General features: G+C 37.2%; 1 protein-coding gene across 2 annotated transcripts in view; it reads right to left on the bottom strand.

The window, feature by feature from the left end:
- Positions 1-276: 276 nt before the first annotated feature.
- TARS1 (threonyl-tRNA synthetase 1) overlaps positions 277-16,286 on the bottom strand; it is a 28,764-nt gene continuing 12,754 nt past the window's right edge. For both annotated transcript variants that reach the window (XM_019013461.4, XM_063700810.1), the window contains 16 exons: positions 14,930-15,053; positions 13,273-13,394; positions 12,639-12,756; positions 12,277-12,341; positions 12,116-12,194; positions 10,940-11,086; positions 9,679-9,777; positions 8,482-8,648; positions 7,280-7,442; positions 7,049-7,186; positions 6,600-6,677; positions 6,338-6,438; positions 6,142-6,246; positions 4,518-4,590; positions 1,371-1,485; positions 277-808 (listed from right to left, as the gene is read on the bottom strand). In XM_019013461.4, the coding sequence (XP_018869006.3) occupies positions 660-808; positions 1,371-1,485; positions 4,518-4,590; positions 6,142-6,246; positions 6,338-6,438; positions 6,600-6,677; positions 7,049-7,186; positions 7,280-7,442; positions 8,482-8,648; positions 9,679-9,777; positions 10,940-11,086; positions 12,116-12,194; positions 12,277-12,341; positions 12,639-12,756; positions 13,273-13,394; positions 14,930-15,053 (1,843 nt within the window). In that variant the 3' untranslated portion in view covers positions 277-659. The remainder of the gene's footprint in view (positions 809-1,370; positions 1,486-4,517; positions 4,591-6,141; positions 6,247-6,337; positions 6,439-6,599; positions 6,678-7,048; positions 7,187-7,279; positions 7,443-8,481; positions 8,649-9,678; positions 9,778-10,939; positions 11,087-12,115; positions 12,195-12,276; positions 12,342-12,638; positions 12,757-13,272; positions 13,395-14,929; positions 15,054-16,286) is intronic.

Raw genomic sequence — 16,286 nt, 5'->3', positions numbered from 1 at the left:
GTGCAAATCTACTCTGTAATAGATCCATGGTAGTTTTTGTTTGAAAAGGTGTCCATCCAACATTAAGTAAAAATGACACTCCCAAAAGTGTTTATCCTCTGAGAAGCCAGCACCCAGCTCACACCCAGTTTATGAATAGCATTATGATGCTGCAGACCTACCCCGTCTCCATCCACCCTGCATTATATTTGCTGTAAAACTGTAAAGATAAATACTGAACCACATTATGTCTCAGGCACGTATGTGTACATGTGAGGGACAGAGCAGTCTTGAAACTTATGTGAATACATTTTTTTTTTATTTTTACACCATAATCCAATTCTAGTTACCTTAATTGAATTTGAAAACTTTTTCAATTGCATTAAATTTACAAAAAAGTTCTCCCACATTACACTAAAGCATTCCTCATGTTTCATTTCCAGTACTCAGATATTGAATGAGTAAAATCATTTTATTGGCTCTCTTTTAATTAACTCCTTCAAATGCACATTGTTTAAAAACTGACTAGGTCAAAAATAGTTACGCCTGCAGGTTGACCTATTCGGACTCTGCCGAACTCCTCCAAGTTCAATATAAATTGACGTTTTCAGAGTACAAAGTCAATTTTATGGAAACGCTGTTCCTCCTTTTCCATGGAGCCAATCTGGGCAATTTTTTCATTAAAATTCTTCTTCTGCCTGTTTGCTGCGGAACTCTTTGAGCTGCTGTAGCCGCTCGATAGTTTCAGAAATGGTGCATTCCCCGTGGACCTTATTGTCTCTTGTGCGGATATTAACAGTGCCACTGATTTTCTCTTTTTCACCAACAACTAAAACAAACACACAAAGCTTTGTCAGACTTAATCTAAAGATATGGAAGATTTCACACTGAACATCTGAAAAGAAATGATCCTAGGACCCAAAAGCTTCTGATACATTAAAAGGTACAAGTGACCATCTGTTGATATTTAAAAGAAACTCTTTGCAATATCTAAAACTACTGTGCTTATGGAGTCAATCTAGACAACTTAACAACCAAATAATAAAACCCTAAACATCATGAATATCTTTTTTCAAGTAATCCCACATAAGGAATTATCTTGAGAAAGTAATCCAACAGATGTGTTTAAAAGCAATGCGTCTTCATTCTTGTTATAATAGCAAAATATTTTCTCACAGACATCCATGATTTAAGTGGAAAAAAAAAACCCAGTATGTATGCATGAGCCTATTTTTATAGTTATTATATATTAAAATATATAATACAAAAAAAAATCAGGACTGGAAGGAACTAAATAAATTCTTGATTACAATTCACTTAAGCCTGTCTCAAGGTTTCAGTAGATTTTCCTGATGTCTGGCAAATTTTCTTTGGTAAGTTTCCATTCTTACCTAAAATGAAGTTATACTGCGCTAACTGTGCATTTCGAATCTTTTTATTCAATGTACAGCCTGGATCCAGATCAATGTCTGCCATGAATTTGGCATCGTGGAATTGTTGTCGTACCTATTGTAACAGAGATACAGAATTTGTCAGATCTAAAATCAGAATTATATTTTGATCTTACATGATTTTACTGAACATAGGGATCAGGACTTCTTGGATGAACTTCCAGGAATTTAAAGCTGGCAAAACTGTCTTAGATAATATTATTCACTGCCATTTTTCCCCCCTCAAAAAGGCCAGCTCCTCTTTATTACCTCAGGTCATGTGTATTAAGTAAACAATGTTTTCAGTATTCTTCTTTTCCAAAAAAGCAATACACTAGATTACATTTTATTAATTTTACATTAACTAGATTAAACTTCCCATTAACCTGATAACATATTAATATGACAAAAAGACCTAAATGAACAATTTTATTTCACTATCATTTCATATGAACCTCAGATTACAGATGTGAAAAATATCACACGATCAACACCTGAAAGAAATGATCTTCAACTGAATAAATCTTAACTTCTGAGTATCAGAAAGTTTTTTTTTTAATCAGGTTATCATAGACATTAGTCCCTTAACTTTAAAATAGAATAATATTTAATAGTCTAAAAGTAATTTAGATTAGAACAAATTAACAATGAGTACAAAAAATGTTTCTGTTCAGCCTGCTATGAGAGTTGGGCATTTTACATTCAAATCACCCCACACTTGGCAGAAAACTGTTTCCTTACAGTGGCCATTAACCCAAAGGAAGAACAGGAAAGTTGGAGGACGCTGGTGTTCCTTCCTCATCTCTGCTATAGAGACAGTACCATTGGGCTTTCACGCAAAGCCATGTGAGCAGTGATGGCCTATCCTCTTTTTGCAGATGCAGAAGTTACACTGTCTACTAGCAGAATCACCATCACAATTCCACCCAGACCTCTTAGAAGGGTCAGAGTTTCTGGAAATCCTGGTCAGAAAGCAGAATGAATTTTTCCAGGAAAACATCTTAAGTACAGCTGAAGGTGAAATAGTAACTATCATACTCTACTTAAGTATCATGAGTAAAACCGGCAATCTCTGGTTGACCTGGGTGACGAAATATTTCTTTCAATTTTTGATTGAAAAAGATTCTAAATGATCTACAACACATTCATTTCTCAAATGCGAGTTATGTGTAAACCAAGGGTTATTTATGTATGTCAAATGTTTATTTCTATAAGGCATGCTTTTTGAAACAATCTAAGTGACTTTGCCTATACTGTGCACAAGTCTTAGCATTTTAACTAGATTTTTAAGCCACAGTGATCACGAACCAATTAACCTGTTGACATTTTATTACACCCATTTCAGAGGGGTCGTTACAGAATTTTAGAATGCCAAGATAGGTCTACATCTTCAACTTAGAACTACTTTAAAGAATAAGGCATCAGTTTCTTCATTTTTCTCAACATGGGTCCTGTGTGTGCACGTGAGATGGGCAATTCTGCAGTTGGGGAAGTGGCCTGATAATTACAGGGTGTTTAACATGTCTGCTCTGTAGTTATTAGGTATCAGGAGTACTGCCCTGTCTTCTTTCCCCGCAAAAGAAAAGCTTACCACCACATAATCTGGAATGCCACCTACCCGCAAAGGGAATGGGGAAGTCAGTGCTGTCTCCAGTTGAGAACTCAGTTAACCAATACAGAACTTTTTCCTACTGTGTGAGCTTTCACATACAAATAAGACAAAGTGCACTCAACCATGGAACATAACTTTGATTGTCATCATTTGTAACTAAAACTACTGAGTGCAGTAATAGGAATAGTCTGAATGGTTTATCTATTAGATGGTTTAGTGTTCACTTCATTTTATTTATTTATTTATTTATTTTTTTGAGACAGAGTCTTGCTCTGTCACCCAGGCTGCAGTGCAGTGGCATGATCTTGGCTCACTGCAAGCTCCGTCTCCTGGATTCATTCCATTCTCCTGCCTCAGCATCCCGAGTAGCTGGGACTACAGGTGCCCGCCACTGCGCCCAGCTAATTTTTTGTATTTTTTAGTAGAGACGGGGTTTCACCTTGGTCTTGATCTCCTGACCTCATGATCCACCCAACTCGGCCTCCCAAAGTGCTGGGATTATAGGCGTGAGCCACCATGCCTGGCCCACTTCAGTTTTTTTTTAAGAGATGGGGTCTCACTATGTTGCTCAGGCTGGAATGCAGTGGCTACTCACAAGCACAATCATCACACCCTGAACCCTCAAAGATCCTCCTGCCTCAAGCTCCTAAGTAGCTGGAACTACAGGTATGCATCTCCACGCTCAAGTTCATTTATTTCTTAAGGGTAATTAAGACCTGAGTGTGATTTATTCTGATGGTCTGAAGACATGATGGTTTTGATGTTATAGTATTGTTCACTCATCAACTTTTAATAATTTGAAATTCCTTAGTATGGAATTTTCACTATGGCAGAACAATGCTTTAAAGTGAAGTTATGAATGGCTATACATTTGTTGGTAAGTTAGTTTTTTTGGTAGAGAGGCAAGACATTGGTCTGCTATACTATTAACCTGAAAAAATTTCAACTACCTGAAGAAATTTACATTAAAATGAAGCAAAATTACTCACTGAGTCAAAGAGCAGCCTAAACTGTATTTTGAACGGGAATTTACCTACCATACTGAAGTACCTGATATCTGCTAATCTGGTTTTTTAAAATACTAAATACTAAAATATACAAGTGTAACTGGGTATGGCGGCTCCTGCCTGTAGTCACTGCTACTTGGGAGGCCAAGGTGGGAGGACTGCGTGAGCCCAGGAGTTTGAGGTTACAGTGAGCCATGACTGTACTACTGCACTCCAGCTGGGGCAAGAGAAAGATCCCATCTCTTAAAACAAATACAATGAAATATACAAGTGTACATAAAACACTATCCAAATATGTCTTCTGATTATGGAATCATGGAGAAAAGCATTAAAGAAGTAATATAATCTATTCAGGCTTAACAAAGATTAAAAATAGTAACATTTCTCTATATCACAACAGCTCGATTCACCAAGAATACAGGGCTTATGTGATTTGAAAAGCTTAACAACAGATATTAAATTGAAAGAAAATTCATATCTAAGGCTTACCTTTTGGGCATATTCATCACAGGTTGGTCCCACTGGAACTACCATTACCTGGCGAGGGGACAGCCAAAAGGGCCTTTGGAAGAGAATAAAAATATTCAATGTAGATGTGGGCATATTCACTAAACAGGGACAGCATATTTCTTACTCTACTCTTCAGTATCTTTTCCTGGAACATGTAACGACTACTTTTAAAACTTGGCTTTAAAAAACCCCAAAATGAAAAAACCTATCCAATAAAGATTAAGGCAAGGAGATGCAGGAGAAGAAAACTAACCCTACATAAGGAAAGCCTGTAACTACAATTTGTCTTGCTAAGTAGATAGCAAAGCAAATTGAGGATAGGACTAGGCCTCACACTTTAATACATCACAAAACACTGTGCATTGGCTGTGAGAGGAGGAAACAAATGATTTAATAACTGCATGTAGTGATTAATTGTTCATTTTATTACTTATTCTTCATGGGGACACAGTGCCCTCAGTTTACTCAAAATCCATTTTGTACCATTCAGCAAATTGTAATTGATAATAACTGGTTATGGCACTTGGTAAAAATCAGAGTTTTCACTACTTATTAAAAAATAAGCCCATCCAATTCTCCCTTTGAAGCAATTCAAGTGTCAAATGCTTCTGATGCTGCAAACATCAGGCTAATGTTTTTCTCCATCATTCCTCTATTTTCAGTTGTTCTGTTGTATCAGGCAAAAGGCTAAAGTAGGCACTAAATTCTACCCTAATCATGGACTTTTCCCCACCTAAAACAGGTTTAGCAGAGCAATTAGCTGAGGATTCCCTTAATTCTTGAAATACCTTGCAGAGAATGTGTCTCACATTTTATCTGACTTTGAGAAATCTAAAGAGATTATCTTATATCATTGATCAGAATGAGAAACTGTCCTAATTTCTGAAGTAACCAAGTTCAAATAAAACTGAAATGACAGTAATGTGTAAGATTAAACCAACGTACATCATTTTACAAAAGTTTTAAATCAATATGATTAATATGGAAGGCTCTGCACACGGGTGCTTTTATAACCCTGTGCTGCTTTCAAATGCACTGTGGGTCCAGAAAAAACTGCTTAAGAATTAAGATGAAAGTTATGTGGCCATGTATCTTGGAAACAAAAACTTACTTAACCTCACAGAAATGAATCACAAATGTTGATCGGTTTGGCATCTGTTTTAAAAAATGCTTGGCTTTTAAAAGATGTCCAAATACCTGCTTGTTATGATTAGCAAGGCTGAACGAAGAAAGCCATAAGCCTCCTCATTTATCTACGTAAAACCAGCAAAGCCATCTAAATCCCAAAACAAAGTTACTAGAAAAGCATCCAAAACAGTAAGTATACTTCTTACAGAATACTAATTCCTAATTAGAAAGTATTATACAACATCCAAACAAATCAAGTTCTGGAATTAAAGTAATTACTATTAGCAATTGTTCTTAATGCTAAAAAGTTTGTGTTTAGATTGTGATTCCTTATTTTTTAATGAACACTTGTTGTTAGTTAGAAGCAACCGATTGGAATCATTCTCCCTTTCCATCTGATAATTAAATCGAAAAGTAGACATTTCTTGTAGCCAATTTATACTAATCAGAAAAAAAAGACAGTGACAAAAATTACCATTTGCCCCCAAAGTTTTCTGTAAGGATAGCAATCATTCTTTCCACTGATCCCAAGATGGCTCGATGAACAATCACTGGCCTTTTCTTATCATCACCATCATGGCTATAAAGAAAAAAAAATTGTTTTGTCTTATTATATATATTTTCTCTTATATATCCCTAGAGAATATTCAGAGCAGACACCAGAAACTCACCTTACATAAGTAAGATTAAATCTGATGGGCAACTGAAAATCCAGCTGGATGGTTGCACACTGGTGGTACCGCCCAATCGCATCTTTAATCTGTATGTCAATCTAAGAAGCAAAGACTGGGTTATTATAAAATGCCAGTGATACTAAAGTGGAGCTCAATAGTTGGATTAGGGCTGATTTTCTTTTTTCCAACTTTTTTCGAAGTCGTATCTTCTTCATCCACAAGTGAAAATCATATTACCCAAATGTACTTCAGTGCTCACCTTTGGGCCATAGAAAGCTCCATCTCCAGCATTTAACTCCCACTTTTCACCAAATTCATTCAGACTGTTTTCAAGTTGCTGAGGATAAAGCAAAATGATTTTTATTTTTTTCATTGCAATTTCCCTTCTTTTAGCCTAATTTGAGACTAAAAATACAGTAATTACTTTCATAGATCAATATTCTCTGCTTCAGAATTTTGTCCACCTGAACATATGCTCATACCAACCCCTTTTTAAAGCTTATAGCTTGATAACTGAAAAAAGCCATGAAAACATTCAACCATTTCAAAAATACATAATCATGAAGAAAAAAACTAGCTTACACAAACCTAGGAACCATTTCCAATTTCATTTTGCTTTTATCCATTTAAAGAGGCTTGGCTTTCTTACATCTCAGAACAAGCCAATTTCAAACAGTATTCAAAAGCACGCTGAAAAACACCACTTACTTTCTCAGCTTGATCCCATACTTCGATATCTCCAAGGAATTTTTCCGGGCGAGTAGAAAGGTTTAGTTTAAAAGAAAATCCAAATACGCTATATACCGTACGTAGAAAATCCAAACAACCTTTTATTTCATCTTCAATCTTCAAATTAAAAAACAAAAAAAGAAACAGTAGTTATTTTCCTTGACTTTCTTGACACTTCTTTCTAAGTATTTTATTCCCAGGGTCTCATACCTGCTCCATGGCACAGAATATGTGAGCATCATCCTGTTGGAATCTTCGTACCCGGGTGAGTCCTGTGAGTGCTCCAGACAGCTCGTTCCTATGAAGTACCCCAAAATCAGCTAGCCGCAGAGGCAGTTCTCGCCAGGACCTTGGCCGATGATCAAACATAAGGCTGAAGAGAAAAAGAAAAGTCCACGGACACTTAAGAATAAAACTGCTTCTGTAATGCTATATTTAATTACATGAAAGGTTGTCAAAAAGCCACTGATTCTAGCTGTCCATCCAAGCAACATTTCTCAAATTCTGGGCTTCATACAGCAGTAAAAGCACTTGCATGAATAAAACAGCAAATAAGTTATAACTCAATGAACCACAGTGAAGAATTAAAAAAAGTATTCCAACAACTGAAGAATCTGGGAAAATTAAGAATGAACTTGGTTGGTCCCCTAGCCTATAATACAGCTTGTTCACAAAGATTCTTCCCTCACCTCTTCTGCCCTCCAGGCCTGGCTAGTAGGAGCTGCAGACACTAAGCTACCTGTATTCACAGCTCTCCTGTGTCTTCCCTTAAGCTATTCTTCACCCAACTTTCAAAGATAGAAAGCAGAGCGGCCTCATGACAAGGAACATTTTCCAAGAATGCTGAGTCATTAGCAGGTTTTGACAGAACAGGTTTCTTTAAAACAACAACACACTAGGTAATTTGTTACACCCCCATATTCCATCTTCCTGTTTTATATTCTGCCTTGGTCATTGCTATGATCCCAGTACCATTACTGAATGCCCACAGATCTGGAGATCTGGCTGGGCACAGTGGCTCATGCTGTAATCCCAGCGCTTTGGGAAGCCAAGGTTGAAGGACAGCTTGAGGCCAGGAGTTTGAGACCGAGCAACGTGGCAAGATCTCATCTCTACAGAAATAAAATTTTAAAAATTAGCTGGGCATGGTGGCATATGCCTGCAGTCCCAGCTGCAGTGAGCTATAATCGCATACCTGCACTCCAGTTGGAAGACCTCTTTAAAAAAAAAAAAAAAAAAAAAGTGGGGATCTAATCAGGTGCAGAAGATATAATACAACAATGATGTTGTGTTTAAATGCTCTTCTGATCACATAATTTGTTTTTAATGAAAATGTTGTTAAAGGAGGGAAGAACCCAGGATGAATTGTAGCATGTGAAAATCTTCAGTAGAAATTCAAAGCTGCCGAATACCAGTGTCCTGGGCAGTTCATGGGTTTCAGGGCAAACAGCTCCTTCTCCACCTCAAAGGAGAACATGTTCTCGCTGTAGTGCTGCCAGTGGCCCGAGGTCATCCAGAGTCGGCTGTTGAAGATGTTTGGGGTGACTACCTCCTGGAATCCTCTTTTCCTATATTCGCTCTGATAGAAAATAAACAGAAACATGTGTAGGCAAATAAATGCTCATACTTCAAGTGGGAGTAAAACCTTAAAGAGCGATTTTATACTCTCTCATGAAAAAGATGGACACATGCCATGATTCAGAAATCCCACTTCTAAGTATATACCGGAGAGAAAACTCTTGGCACATGTACCTAAGGAAGCTTATAAAAGTGATGCTACTGCAGCATGGCTGATAATAAGGGACAATTATACATCAGTGTCCATCAATACAGGGATGAGTGCGTTGTGGTAGTTATATAACAAAATAATATGTAGCAAGTGGAAACAAACTTGATTTGCATGTCTCTAAAAATAAAACACAAGGCAGTCTGATACACAATGAGGCTTCCTATATGTAACACACAAATACATAAATAATTTAAGGGTACAAATACATGGGCTAGATGTAAGTAACATGGACAAAAAGAATCCATGCCAACTTCAAAACAGTAGTTTCTTCTGGAAAACTGGTATATGATATACCAGTATATGGATATATATACCAGTATATGGAGGTATATGGATCAAAACTGGGTCCTAAAGAGAGGCTTTTCAAACAACTAATTTTTTTTTTAATATCATGAATGAAAAAATCTCAAGCAAATATAGCTGAATGTGAATATTTGTTAAATGTGGGTAGTTAAGTACAAGATATTGGATATACTATTCTCTATAAACTTATACTTGAAACATTTCATAATTTACAAAGGAAAAAAGCAATGTAAAAACCGTTTTTTCAAAGAAAATACAAATAAACGATCAAAGTCAAAGAGGGCACAGAGCTCCTATGTCAAGGACCACAGGTCCCCCTTCAGGATCACCAGTTTCTATGTGTATATGGGCAAAATCAACTATTAGGGATGATTTATGAGGCCACAGACTTCTACTTTTACTTATCGTCTTATATATTTCTTCTCAAATACAGATTATCTTTCCTTTTAGTAGACCTTATTTAATAAAATGATCATATATCCTAAATCTAAAGAAGAAAGCAATAAATATGACTTACCCTAATGAATTCAATAAGTGCATTATAAATGTAGGCTCCTTTTGGCAGAAAAAAGCAACTTCCAGGGCTGAGTTCATGAAAGAAATATAGTTCTTGGTCCTGGGTAAAAGAAAAGCAAAAGAATGTTTATGTATGTCACGTATACGTGTGTGTATATATACATACATTTCAGTGTTCTTGAGCTCAGAATATGGTCATGATGTCCCATATTTCAATCAGTGCCAATCCTGAATCAAAGAAACCACGTCAGTGTTTCTGGTGGTATAGAATTGCAGCTGATTTACAATTTGGCAGATGTGTAACACATGCCCTGCCTGTTATATTCCTCAATCCAGTCAAGTTTCCCCAACAGTGGCAGGGAATAAGGGTCCCTTCAGTTCTTTAACTATCCACTGCAGTACCTCTCATGGTTCTTAAATTCCTTAAAGCTCCAAGATCTGGATCTTTTTTCATTTTATTTATGTATGTATTTATTTTCTTAATAGGAGTATCAGGAAGGAGACTGGGAAAAAGACACTGATAATGAAATAGATGATGGTAAAGTTGGCTGACTTTGGGTCATGGTGAAAGAAACACACCCTCCTACCTCCTTGCCAACACCCCCCTCCCCAAGTGCCCAAAAGCCCTCAGGGAAGGGCCCATCAATCATTGCTGGCTACCTCATAGCTGGAATGTCAGGTAGTCAGGGGTGCAAGGCAGTGGCTGCTACCTCCAGCTCAAGCTTCATAACCTAACAGCCAAGGACCCCTGGCACAGAGTGCCTATTTTAGGGGGGGAATGTTTTATCTAGCCTAACTTCCAGTTTAGAGGACATTCAGCAGTAACAGAGATAATGGGTAGAGGAAATGACAGCACAGGATCCATGTGCGACATGCTGCTAAACCTTGGGCAACAAGTAGGTAATCTTTGTGGGACTCTGTTTCCACATTTTAAATGAGTCGGTGAAACTAGAGGGTTTCCATAGTTCTCCCAGCTCTATGAGAAGCTGTTATAATTCTTCTACAGAAAACCGTAGATCATCAGTGTTTGCTCTCAATAAAAGTAGTTCAAATGCATTTTTGTGCGGTACTGAGCATACTCCAGGCAGATAATGTGGACAATCAGTAAGTGTTTATAGTTCGTACAGGACATAGCACCAGTTACTAAAAAGCTACAACATCTCTTCAAAAAAAAATTCCTAGTACTTCATGCAGCTAAATTTCAAACTTCAAATGAAGTTGAAGAAAACTCAGTCTAGACACATCATTGTTCTTGAACATACCCTGCCAATTTTCCTATGATCTCGGTTTTTAGCTTCCTCTTGGAACTTCTCCCACTCTTTCAACATTTTAGGATCTGGGAATGAAATGCCATAAATTCTCTGGAGAGTCTCCATATCTGCTTTGCCTTCCCAGTATGTGGAGGAATTCTGAAAACAAGGATTAACCATGAAACAACATTCAAATTTGTAAACATCTCACTTATTTTAACTCCCAATTGCTTTGAGGCCTTGTTAGAGTAGTTACTCATTCTGCAGCACAAAGTTGGCTGTTTTCTATCCTCAAAAATGCCCCTCCCTCAATCTGCAGGTGGGTGCAGTGGCTCATGCCTGTAATCCCAGCACTCTGTGAAGCCGAGGCAGGAGGATCGCTTGAGCCCGGGAGTTCAAGACCAGCCTGGGAAACACAGGGAGACCCCATTCTTTATTTAAAAAAAAGAAAATTACCCAGGCATGGTGGTGTGCGCTTATGGTCGCAGCTATTCAGGAGGCTAAGGCAGGAGGACCGCTTGAGCCTGGAGTGCAGTGGCACGATCTCCGCTCACTGCAACCTCATTTCCCAGGGTCAAGTGGTCCTCCACTCTGTCTTTTTGGGGCAACAGAGTGAGACCCATTCTACACCCCAATACCCCCAAAACTGCCCACTCCTCAATACTCAACCACAATTCCACAAACATTACTTTGCCTGCAAAGGCATTTCTCACAAAATGAGCAATAATAGAAATGAGCCAATAAAAAAAAAATCTTGAAATAACTCAATTATTCTCTTGATTTAAAGTGCATTTTAAAAACCTCCATAAAATGTTTATGAACTAGTATAAAACTGGGTTCTGTTAAAAACAACAACTTGGGAAATTATTAATTTAGACATATAAAGGGCAAAAGCACATACTCCTAGTGAGTCTCAAAGCTTTTATAGAGCCAGGATGGCCCATGCTGTATGATTTTGTAAAATCTCCATCCCCTGTGATTGCTCTGGCAATGACAGCAAGTCAGTCACCCCTTGAGGGATTTCAATTATAAAACCCTGATGGCATACATCTTCCAGTTAATAGACAGCATGAGAAAACACCATCCTTTCATGTGCAACAGAAAATGGTAAAGAGAAATCAGTGAAAGTTTAAACACATATCTATTCTAGACAGATACATTCACAGTCTTTAAAGTTACATTACTTACTTTGTGTATTTTTAAAGCCTTAATTTTGCCCGTGTGTCTAACATGAGGACCCCGGCAGAGATCTATCAAAGGGCCACACCTAAAGATAAAATGAAAGGAATTTTAACAAAGAGAAAATGACATACATACCAGATACATTTAATGACATCTAATATTCTTACCTATAGACTGTGGTAGTTGGAGTATTCACCTTTTCATTCAATATCCGGCATTTGAACTTGTTGTACTGAAAACAGGAAAAATTATTATTTTAAAAAACTGTCCTTTAATTTTTACTTCAAAGTACTATAGCTAAAATGTAGCACTGTATGAATATAAATGTTGATACTTCATGTTTTAAAAACATGTTGAAGGAATGGTTTGCTGGGAAAAAAATGAAATTAAAAAAATAATAAAAACACTTAATTTTTGCTAAAGAACCAATTAGACTTCAGCTTAGTACACGGAACCCCAGTGGTGTCACTTCAACTAACATGAATAAATGATATTAACAGTGGGGGCCACTCACTATGGTTCAATTTACCTTAAACATTGCCAGTAAAGTTTCTTTCTTAACTTCCAGTCTTTCAAAAGCTTGTTTTTCTTTAATGATTTTCTTACACAAAGCCTCCAGAGAAGAGAAATCATTGCTAGACACACCCCTGAAGGAGAAGAAAGTATATTCTTTTCATTCCATTCGAATCACACCATGGCTTCGAAAAACGTTCATTTAGAAATAGTATTTGGAATACTTCAAGGGTTTTAATATTAAAAAAATTATTGCATCGTATCTTAGAACTCTAAACAAAACATTTTTCATAAGTAATTTTTACATTTCATATTTTCAGTAGCTTCTACCTTGGTCATCCATGGAGACCTTTCTCACTAGTGACCCCTTCCCGCAACTCTATCACCAGGTTTTAAAGGAGAGGGGAGGACCAGTCTCCCTGAATTTCCCAAAATACCTTAGGACTCTACCTCCATCAATCTAGAACAGAGGTCTCATCAAATCCTCTATTACTTCAAGTAAATTGCAACACTTCAAGTACTGATAATGGGCATACCTGATGAAGAAGCAGTGAGATCTGTATCATTCCTCCCTTACTGAGAACTCTTAAGAATAACTTATGGACCCATAGTCATTGACTTCAGTTTTCTTTATCTAGTTGATGGCTTACCCTTCTTCAAGGTACATGTCATAATAGAATCCATTTTCTATTGGCGGACCGTAGCATAAACATCCACCATAGACTCTTTCCATGGCTTCACCCATTATGTGAGCACTAGAGTGCCAATACACCTGAAAATTTAAAGAAAAATGGCACGGTCTGAGTCTTGGCATACAAGTTGCCAATTAATGTGGTTGTCTGAAAGAGACAGATGATAATATTTACTACAAGTAAACCCAATATATAAAATCCTAAATTTCTAAATCTATAAACTACTGTTTCTATCCATAGCCAAAGTAATTCAAAAGGCTTCCAATCACTAAAGTGTATTTTTATTTTGGAAATCATCTGGTTTAGCTGTTTTCAAACAAATTAAACTAAACTTGGCATCACTAATTAAATGACATAGACTTTGTTCTCTGAAAACAACTGCTACTCACAATGTGACTAACTCATTGATTGCAATGGCTTAGATTCTTTTGAGTCAATGTGCCCACAGCACCATGTCTCAGACACTGTGATCTGGCCTTTAGCTGGCTATGGAACATCACTTAGAAATTACATGTTGTTACTGGCCCAAAACAAAGGTGGTACAACCCGACCCCACAACACAATGACAAAACACGAGGACAAACATCTGTACACTGAAATCAAATGGCAGTATTTGGTTTTAAAGCAATCACTGGGATGAGTCAGAATACACCCAAAGCAATGTTTTCAAGATTTAGTATTAAGGTACCAAAGTGACATTAAAAAATTCTCGTAAGAAACTTGAGGGCTCCAAAATACATTTGAAAACCACGAATCCACATACATAAGTGAACAATCATCACTAAAACAAAATACTTTGTCTCCCCTTATATGATACACAGCCATGGAGAATTAAAAAGAAAATCTTGTCATCACATGCAGGTTGACTTTTATAGTGTTATCCAGCAGATTTGCATCTTAAGATGAGAAAAAATACAGAAATTGTCCAATAAAGGCAGTGCTTTGAAGTAAGGTTCAAATTTATTTGTCAAATGTACATATCTTGCTAGAGTGTTCATAGTTTAGAGGCCAGGCACAGTGGCTCACACCTATAATCCCAGCACTTTGGGAGGCCGAGGTGGGCAGATCACTTGAGGTCAGGAGTTCAAGACCAGCCTGGCCAACATGGTGAAACCCCATCTCTACTAAAAATACAAAAATTAGCCAAGTGTGGCAGTGCACTCCTATAATCCCAGCTACTTGGGAGGCTGAGGCAGGAGAATAGCTTGAACCTGGGAGGCGGAGGTTGTACTGAGGCAAGAGCGCACCACTGCACTACAGTCTGGGTGACAGAGAGAGACTCCATCATAAAAAAAAAAAAAAAAATTAAAATAAAATAGTGTTCACAGTTTAGAAAACAATTTTTACTTGCTTAATCAATGTTTAATACAATTCCCAAAACATTTTCCCTATTGAAGTGTCTAGTAATGAAAAGACTTATTCAGCTTCACCCCTCTATTTTCTAAGGCAAGCACTTTTATTATGTTCCCTAAATGAAGGACAAAATGAAGATTTCAAATATGACAGTGAGACAACAATAAATGTTAGCCACCCAATCGCAGCAGGACTGAGCTGGAAAAGACTTCAAATGTGAATCTGCATCCTAAAATTCAATGAATACTAATCAGCAACTTACTGCCTGAGCTTCCTCATCCTCAAACTTGAGAAGCTCCAAGGTACAATCTTCTTCCAGAGGGCGGTCCAGGTCCCACACAACATTATTTACTTTAGCAATAACGGTGTTGTCGGCCAGGCCTTGACTTAAAAAAAAAAAAAAAAAAAAAAAAAAATCCACACATATATAAGTACACACGAATCTAATTTGAAAACAGGAAAATAAACACTATTTTTATTATATATTGATTTTTTTATATTGATGCATCTCTATTTTTCTGAAATATAATGATAAAAACAACAAATTCCAAAAATGTACCTAAGAACGTAACTGGAAGATCCTGAAAATGCAGAACATTATCATTTGACATTGAATGCCTCTTGTTTAAGCAGATATGGCAACTCTGATAAATAAGCACTATCAATTTCCAATGGTTTGAATAATCTTAATTTCTCCAACAAATAAGTTTTTTTTTTTAATTTTTTAGCGACAGGGTCTTGCTATGTTGCCTAGACTGGCCTCCTGGCCTGAAGCAATCCTCCAACATCAGCCTCTAGAGTAGCTGCGACAACTGGCACAAGTCACCACACCGAGTTTTCTCTTAATACACCCACCTTTCTCTTTCTACAAAGCTAAGCTATGTAGACTCCAAAGGAAAAAAAAAAAAGGCCTACTAAATAAATTCTCTGTTCCTCTTCCTGCTTAAAATGTACACCAGATCCTTTCTTTGACAGACAATGCTAACCTCAGAATAAATTCTGCAAATGCCTATGATAATATTTATAACAAATATAGAGGTAAAATGAAAGACTATTTAATAAAACTTTCCATATAATGTGAGTAAAAATATTACACACCCAATATACAACATTAAACATAAAGTATCATCAAGTGATGAAATATCAGAGCACACAGAGTGTAAAAGCTACAGGAGTTCTGAGGAGGGAAAGCAGTACAGGTCAGAGTCATCTGGAAAGGCTTTGAGGATAAAGCACTCACAGGGAGAAAAGGGGAGGCCATGGCATTCCAGACGAGGGAATGGCCACAGATGCAAGCAGAGATGCAAGTGAAGAAAGGTTTATGCAGGAAGCTGTGTGACTAGAGCAGAGTTGAGTAAGATAAGCCAGATTATACATCTAAATGCACAGCTAGAGAAATAATAGTCTGTAACAGCCTGAACATCTCAACGAAGGTAGGCAACATTCTACACTGTGAAGAAAAAGTATACACCCTTTACACTGTAAATCTCAAAGAAATCTACCACTAGAAGGCTTTAAGCTAGCTAGGCTTGCTGTGTTGGTGGCTCTCTATGTCTAAGGGTTTACAACCAAATGTATACAACTCCTATCTGAGGATCAAGAGAGAAGAACCAAACAGA

This window comes from Gorilla gorilla, chromosome 19 (genome assembly GCF_029281585.2).
Source record: "Gorilla gorilla gorilla isolate KB3781 chromosome 19, NHGRI_mGorGor1-v2.1_pri, whole genome shotgun sequence".
NCBI lineage: Eukaryota > Metazoa > Chordata > Mammalia > Primates > Hominidae > Gorilla > Gorilla gorilla.
Note: the sequence above shows the minus strand (reverse complement) of the source record. Positions and strands in the feature narration are given on the sequence as shown.